The 8,355-nt window shown below is 57.3% G+C and overlaps 1 protein-coding gene across 1 annotated transcript in view; it reads right to left on the reverse strand.

Annotated features, from left to right (window-relative positions):
* TRIM8 (tripartite motif containing 8) overlaps positions 1 to 8,105 on the reverse strand; it is a 22,138-nt gene extending 14,033 nt beyond the window's left edge. The window contains exon 1 of the mRNA XM_003787215.3: positions 5,710 to 8,105. Within this exon, the coding sequence (XP_003787263.1) occupies positions 5,710 to 6,279 (570 nt within the window). The 5' untranslated portion in view covers positions 6,280 to 8,105. The remainder of the gene's footprint in view (positions 1 to 5,709) is intronic.
* Positions 8,106 to 8,355: the final 250 nt, after the last annotated feature.

An 8,355-nucleotide genomic window follows, 5' to 3' on the forward strand; every position in this document is an offset into this window, starting at 1 on the left:
CCTCGGTAGAATGCCATGCCATCACAGCTCACAGCAACCTCAAACTCTTGGGCTTAAGTGATTCTCTTGCCTCAGCCTCCCAAGTAGCTGGGACTACAGGTGCCTGCCACAGCACCCAGCTATTTTTTTTGGTTGCAGCCATCATTGTTGCTTGGCAGGAGTGGGGTGGATTTGAACCCACCAGCTCAGGTGTATGTGACCGGTTCCTTAGCCGCTTGAGCCACAGGTGCTGAGCTGTGAGGACTTTTTTGATTATCAGCTTTCATTAATGTTCGTGTTTTTAATATGTGGCCCAAGACAACTCGTCTTCCAATGTGGCCTAGAGTTGCCAAAAAATTGGACACTGGGCCTAAGGCCTCCCAGGCTGTTCCTAGGCTGGTGAGAGTAAAGTATACAAGGCTCAGGAACACTCCCACTCACATTCCTCCACGCCCTGGGGTACCTGCTCCTCAGGCCTGTGCCTGATACCCCCAACCTGGAGACAGGGAACTGTAAGCCCCCACATTCCGGCCCCAGGAAAACCTAATGTCCCATTGGGGACTGACTGGCCAGGCCCTGCAGGCATCTCTTATGCCATAGTAGACTAGGAAGACAGATGAGGCCCAGGAAGTTTGGGCTGTATAAAAGTTAATAAATAATAATAAAATCCTCAATTCAACCTTGAAGAGAAACAAGGTCAGGAGGAAACAGGGCCCCAGGGCCTGCAGTAGAGGCAGGCTTCTTTAGGTGTTCAGACAAGGTCAGGGCAGCTCTACCACCCCTGTGGTGGTGGTGGGCCAGGACTGGGGGCCAACAAGAGAGGGCTGGGTGGCTGGAGCACCCCTTCCTGTGCAGATCCCTGCCCAGGTGACTCTCATGCCAGCCCTTCCTCAGAACTGCCTCATGCTAACTTCTTCCCCAGGGGCCAAACCCTCCCCACAATCTTCCACGCAAATACAGGTCCTCTTCTCTCCCTGGTCCCACAGCAATGTCCCTTTCTCTGACAAGCTTCTGCCTGCCCTAAACCCCCTTCCATGCCTTAGCGCCTGCCTGGGTTACCATGCGAACCCCCAGGCAGGGAAAACCACAGACCCCAAGAGAAGGGGCTACAGAGCAGGAGCCAGGGCGAGAAGAGAGACAGCCTCAGCAGAACCCAGGCCTCGGGAGCCCCTGGGGAGGGTTTGCCGGCTGCAGAGTGGAATTAGCTTTTGCCATGAAGAGAGCGGCGCTCTGGGGCAGCAGAACAAAGAGGCGAGAGAGAAAGCCCCCCTTTGTCTGGGTTTGAATGCCAGGCCAGCCAGGAAGAGAGGCTTTCCCAGGGCCAGAGATGAGGCCAGACAGTCCTGCCGCCTCAGCCCAGGGCAGGGGCCCAAGCCAGGCTCCCCCTGCCACCTAGACTGGCCTCAGCACAGCACTACAGGATCCACTTGGGCTTCTACCTCCACCAGTCACTTTAGCCAACAAGCGCACTCCAAGGTGAACCCTGTCTTTCCCTCCCTTCTCAACAACCCCACCAGAAGGAAAAGTCACATGTCCCCTGGCAGACTCAGAGCCACTGCACAACCATCACCTGAGCAGGTAGGCACTCACATACCAGCACAGTCATATTGAACATAGTCAACTTCAACTTGCAGGTACTCAGCAAGCATGGTACACAGTCACCGTCGCTCTCACAAACATGCACATGCACACATATTCCTGAGCCATAGCCATGTACAAGACAGCTATAGAATCCAGTCAGTCCCACCATACCTTGAGAAATGCCCATGTGAGATACAAAAAAATCAGTCAATATATACTACCGCAATGTGCTGCCTACACATGTCTGTGAATGCATATACACCCCCCCCACTCCCGGGCAGACATGGATGTGCGGCCATCCAGAGCTGTAGGAGGCAGAGTTATCAATAGGCTGTGCATGACAGGTGCCCAGCTGTGTCAGCGGATCCTGGAGTAGAGGAGGGTGGGCAGGTCTCTGCATGGGACTTCTCTGGGGGCCTAGGAAGGAAGCCATACCAGGGTCCCCTTCCACAAAGATGTGGGCTAGTCTAGGAAGGAGCAGCTAGCTACATGATTCCTCCCACCCCCACACACATACCCTTGTCTCCTCACCCCATCTAAGACACCAAGAGTCTGGTCTACTGAGGGAAGGGAGCAGTGGGGTCCATACTGAATCAGGCTGCAATCTCAGCCCCAGAGAGTCTGGACAGCCTTCACTCCCACAGCCCAACCAGATAGACACATGGAGCAGAGACCCAGGAGTCTCTTCTAGGGTCCAAGTGCAACCCCTCCAGTCATAGGCAATGTGAGCAAGATGCCATAATTCTCAAGCAGCTGTAAACCCCAAACTGGCCCTGGCAATGGAGCTCCTCCCCAGAGAACACCTCTTCTCAACCCTGAACATCAGAAAATGGCAGAAAAAGGGCCCTGCTAACACTTCCAGCTTTGAGTTGGGTTCCTAGGGATGACACTAAAGCACAACAATGACTGCATAAACTCAAGCAGGTACCTGCACAGCCCCTCACACACATAACCAGGACTCCTCTTGGGTCTTTTTTCCACACTGAGGGAACTCATGACATAAAGGTGCTCCCATCTCCTACAAGTCCTCTGTTGCTCAGGTGAACCCTTGAACCTGGTCTGACCATTCAGAGCTGCCAGGCCTGAGTCTACATGGATATCCCAGTCTTGGCTATCCCCTCAGCTCCATAACACTTTCAGGGTTGAGGCACATCCCAGAGAGTGGTCTCTGGGGACCAGTGGTGGGTACCCAGGCCTCAGGGCAATGTGGCTACCACTCTAGCTTCCCAAGGGCAGAGAAAGGCCACAACTCTGAGAGTTGGATACAAGCCCCACTTGCCCTCCTGCTGAGCTGTGCCTCAGTGAGTGTTTGCAGGCATGTGCGAGTAAGGCCACCAGGGAAGGGTTAATCAGGTTTTCCTATTTTCATGTCTCAGCTCCTTCTGGGAGGGCAGAAATGGAAGCACAAGTAGAGCCTAGATATCGAGGCCTATGCCAAGTCTCTCCTATATCCTGGAGAATCCTGCTTCCCCCATCCAGGTCACCAGAAAAGGCCATTTAAGACAGATTTCCTGGCTTGGCACCTGTGGCTCAAGTGGCTAAGGCATCAGCCACATACACCTAAGGTGGCAGTTTGAATCCAGCCTGGGCCCACCAAACAACAATGATGGCTGCAACCAAAAAAAATAGCTAGGCGTTGTGGTGGGCACCTGTGGTCCCAGCTACTTGGGAGGCAGAGGCAGGAGACTCCCTTGAGCCTAGGAGGAGGAGGCTGCTGTGAGCTGTGATGCCACAGCACTCTACCCAGGGGGGCAGCTTGAAGCTCTGTCTCAAAAAAAAAAAAAGGAAAGGGAAAGCAAAGAGTTCGCGTCTTCCATTCAGGTTCCCAGGGCTCCTTACCTTGACCCCAGGGCAGGCAGATGGGTGGGGCCTCATTTCTCCACATTCAGTAAGTCACTTGAGTGACATTGGGCTATTGAAGTGATTTGAACTCCAGCGCCCCAGGGCACCAGAGAGAAATCTGGGGGCCTGTGGTGGGGAGCCTGGAAAAGGATGAGACTCAGGCTGCTGCTTGGAGGGCACAGATGTTGAATGCACAGAATTGCACATCTGGCCCTGATGCAACCACTACCTATGAGCCTGCCCACACCGGGCACAAGAACAAACGCACACATACAGACCATGGAGCTGTTAACGAAGTTCAGTGCCTGCTTCCATCCGGTCCACAAATCTGGAGATGGGGGCCTGCTGGTGGGAACCCTAGGGTATACTCTGCACACATGTGCCACAAGACACTCCCATCCCCTAACTACACAAGCAGAAAACAAATACATTTGAGGGCAAAGCACACAGTCTCAAAGGCACTCCAAAATACAGACACATACCTAAAAATACCCTTCCTACACCAAGTCAGGTATGATTATGTTTTCTCCCCCATCCCAATTAAAGACATTCCTAGCTCTCAGACCTGGCTAGGCACAGCACTATGGGTGCGGGGTGCGGACACACATTTGCTCATCACACAGGTTGCTGCCCCCTCCTCTGTTCCTTTCTGCCACATCTTTTGTCCCCTCCTTTCACTTTCCACTACCAATCCCAGGACAGAGAACTGGACAGCTCTTCTTTCTCCTGCCTCTGCACTTTCCCCAGACTCCTCCCCCAGCCTTTCCATCTTTATTAATAGCAGCAGCCTCCCAATACTGGGGAAAGTGTGGGCTGTGTCTACCCTTAGTTGAGGGTGGAGGACACAGGGGCTTATCCATCATCCCCTTTCCTAGACCTTTTCCAATAATTTGGGAGGGGAGGCAGTGGCTCTTCTCTCCATCCCCCACACTTCTTTTAAGATACCAGAGGCCTGGCCTGGCTAGCCCATCTGATTGGAAACTATACAGCAAATTTTATTTGTTCTCCTTGCCCTAAGCCTGTGGTAGTCCTCCTGCCTTTTGTTGGTTGTATGTGTATGTTTTTTAATTGCTAAACAGTGACTCATTCTGACGGGTCCCCCACACAGGAAACAGCCCCATCTCCAATCAAGCCCTGCTTAGAGCTTCCTCATACCCAAGCTCCCCACTGGCCTCAACTAGCCTCCAGGGGCCTCCACCCAGAAACACTCCCAGTCCGCCCAAAGCCCAATCTCGCCCCCATGATATCACAGCCAGGCCCCAAGCTGGGGCTTCAGATGGCTCAGACAGTCTCAGGCCAACTCCTTCTGTCTAGTATGACTCAACCCTAAAAGCCTAAAAGCCAGAGGACCAGGGAGGGACCCACACCCCCTCCCCCAAGGGGACGGAAGTATTGCCTCAGTCCAGCTCCAAAACCAGGCCCAGAGGCCTGAGGGGGAAGGCGGTTTTGACATTGGCCGTGGCAGCAGGGTGTATACAATGGGAGGGGATGCGGTTCTGTAATCACCCAGCCAGCAGCCCAGGGGAGCCAGCTGCCTGAAACCAGATTTCAAGGCGGCTCAACCTTAAACCCACAGAATTCTTTTTCCGTCTTCCCCCCACCCCCCATGTGGGAGGGCTGTGCAGTGAGAAGAAGGCTCAGGGTGATCAAGACACATACTTTAAGGTTTGTTCATGCAGGTACATGCAACACACTCAGTGATTCTCAAACGGAGAGCAGGCTATTGGGAATAATCCGAATAGTTGAGATACTGTCCAGTGACTGCTGGTTTCCTTGGCCTTGTCCAGATAGATACCAGGAGTTCTGTTCTCCTTCCGGAAGCTCCCCCCACCCCTCAATGTGTTTCCAATAGCGCTTAAAACTAACATGGCTGCTTTTGTTTACTTCCTCATTGGTATGCCAGCATCATGGATCATGTCAGCCACAGCAGCGGCACAGGACACACATTACATAAACAGCAGCCGGAGAAGCAGGACCAGGGTCACTGCCTTGGTGACTTCCCGTAGGGCCTACAAAAACTCCGCTGGGGGAGGGAACTGCGAAAAACCCAAACTCTATCCCTGACAGTCCAACGCCCCAGTTCTATAAAGAACTCATGATGGACTCTATGAACACAGGTGTGGGAATGTATCAAGTAGCCATTAGGACCCTCCTTCCCAGGACCTTGCCCCCAAACTTTCAGCAGAGTTTGGATAAGGGCAACTGGCCTGATGTCAGCGTGTCGGGATGGGAGGTCCCCACGAGAGAGAACGAGAGAGCGAGAGCGCGAAAGAGAGAAAGAGAAATGTGTGTGGAGAGAGTACTTGCCCGGATCTCATTCCTCCGAATCTCCACGTCGCACACCGAGTGTCCCTGATGCGCGCCGCTGTAGTAGCAGCAGTACTGGCACACGGCCACCTGCTCGGCCTCGCAGTGGTAGAGGCGGTAGGCGTTGTGCTGCGGGCAGCTCCAGGCCCGCACATCGTCCGCCTCCACCAGGAGGTGCCCGCGGGCGGTGGAGGGCTGCTGCAGGTGCGTCTGCACGTGGGACTGGCAGCAGGGCGCCTCGCAGCGCAGGCAGACTTTCTGAGCCGGCAGCGGGGGGCCGCGGCGGCAGAACACGCAGTGCAGCGCCGCCGGCGGCTTCTCCACGTGCAGGGCGTTAAACTTCTCCACGATGTTGGTGAGCTTCAGGTTCTTTTCCAGGCCTGGTTTCTGGTTGTAGGCCTGGTTGCACTCCGGGCAGCGCACCAGCCCGCTGTCCTTGGCCCACGCCTCACCAATGCAGCCCCGGCAGAAGTTGTGTTTGCACGGCAGCTGCACCGGCTCCACGAAGACGTGCAGGCAGATGGGGCAAATGAGCTCCTCCTCGAAGCAGTTTTTCCAATTCTCTGCCATGGCGGCTGCGAGCAGGGGTCCCGGGCAGGCGTCCCCAACTCCCCGACCCCGGGGGTCTGTCCGGAGTAACTGTAGACCCACCGAGCCCCGGCCCCGACAGTCGCTCAGTCACCAGCGCCTTCCGCGTGCCCGCCCCCCAGAGGAGGAAGCCTTGGTCCTCACGCCGCGCGCGCAGCAGGCTGCGTCTCCTCCTCCTCCCGAGCGCCTAGCGGGAGGCGGCGGACTGCGCCAGGGCCGCGGCCGGGGCACCAGCCCTGGAGCGGAGCGCCGGGGTCCAAATTCCATATAAGAGGCCGCCTCCGGGACGGCGCGGCTAGGGCGGCGGCGGCCCGCGGCCAGCACTTGGCCCCGCGGTTGACATTGGGGCGCGCCCCACGGCGGACACAACCTAGGAGCCTCACACTTCCTCTAACGACGGCGGCGGCGATGGTGGCTCCTTCCCGGCTCGTCGGCGCCGCGCCTCCCTCGCCTGGGCTGGGAACCGAGGTCCAAGGGGCCCTGGAAGCTAATGGGGACGCGTCGAGGGTTGCTAGATCCGGACCGGGCGGGAGAGGCGAGCCGGCGGTTCCCAGACAGTGGCGCCGGCGTCCCCTGGCTGGCTGGCCGGGTGCGGGTTGCGGGGCGCAGGCTGGCCAACTCCGGGGCGCTGCGTGCGCGCAGGGGCAGTCATTCAGATGAAATTCCAGTCCCCGGCCAGAGACACCAGCCCGCCTCTGCCTTCCTCCTCCCTTCACAAATAGAAACGGAAGGGGGAGGGAGAGAAGTGGAAAAAAAGGCAACCAGAGAGGGAGGGAGGAGAAGCCCCGGCGGTGCTCCGGCCTGACCCCCTCGTTGCTACTTCTGCGCTCCCCTAAGGCCCGGCGCCCCGGCCGCGGAGAGACCCAGCTCTCGGTCTCCGCGCTGGGCGGGCGCCTCGGCTTAACCGAGGAAAACAAGGATTGATCAAACTAGAAAGGAATTTTTCTCAACTGCTAATGAACAGGAGGCTCAGCTCCCGGCCCTCCCCTTCCCCGGCCCTCCCCCTTCGCCCCCCCGGCCCCCTCCCCCCCACTTTCTTTTCTTCTCGGCCTCTGCTCCGGCCTGGAAGGCTCCGGGCTGCGGTCGCAGCCAGCCTGCGGCGGCGGGGCCGGACCGGGCCGCCTCCCTCAGCGCCCAGCCATCTTGGGCTCCTGGCGGCGGCGGCGGCGGCGGCCGGGGTCCGGGCGCGCTCGCTTGAGGGTCCTGCACCGTCCTCGCTTTCCTTTTTTTTTTTTTTTTTTGTGGATTTTTCTCTAGGGGAGGGCTGGCGGCCTTCAGCAAATTAGGGGAGAGAGGGGAGAAAATGCCAAGTCCCGATTTCTCTCCACCTCTGCTCCACCCACCCCGGTCCTTTCCAAAAAATAAAAAAAAGATTAGAATGGGAAGAAGTCGGCAGAAAGGCAAGCACCCGCGGCCCCCGGCTGCTGCCCAGGCGACACGTCCGGGGCGGGCCCGCGCCGGGCGCTCGGTCGGTAGGTCGGTTTGTCCGCCCGCAGCTTCTGAAGTGAGGGGAGGGCACTCCGGGCAGGGTCTCCGCAGCGGCTGTCGCCTCAGAGCTTTATCTTCAGATCAAAAAAAAAAAAAGGAAGAAAAAACCCCAACATTCTCAGCATAGCCACCTTCAGCCATCTTGCGCAAATTATTATTATTTCAAGAATAATCTGTTTAATAAAAATAGCTGCGTCCCCGCCCCCTTTTAATAATAATCTCGATAATAAAAATGATCTGCGGGCCGGGCAGTCTGGGGCTGCCTTTTCTTGCCTCGGCTTGTTCGGGCTCCGGCTCTCCTTCCCCCAGGAAGGGGCGCGGAGGGGCTCGCTGTTGGGGCTGGTGGGGGTGGGGGGTGCGTCCCTGAGGCCCGCCAGTTGGCCCCGCCGCCAGCGCTGGGAGGAAAGGGCGCCCTCGCCGCTGCGGAGCTGCTGCGAAGAGGACGGGCGGGGGAGGGGCCACGGCCCACGGGACCGACAGTAGTGGCACACAGGGGTCTTGGGTCCCCCAGCCACGGCCCGGCTTCAGAGTCCCCAGCCGTGCGGTACACAATGGGTTCGGAGCAGAGTG

This window comes from Otolemur garnettii, unplaced genomic scaffold (genome assembly GCF_000181295.1).
Source record: "Otolemur garnettii isolate 467f Iridium unplaced genomic scaffold, OtoGar3 scaffold00021, whole genome shotgun sequence".
Classification (NCBI taxonomy): domain Eukaryota; kingdom Metazoa; phylum Chordata; class Mammalia; order Primates; family Galagidae; genus Otolemur; species Otolemur garnettii.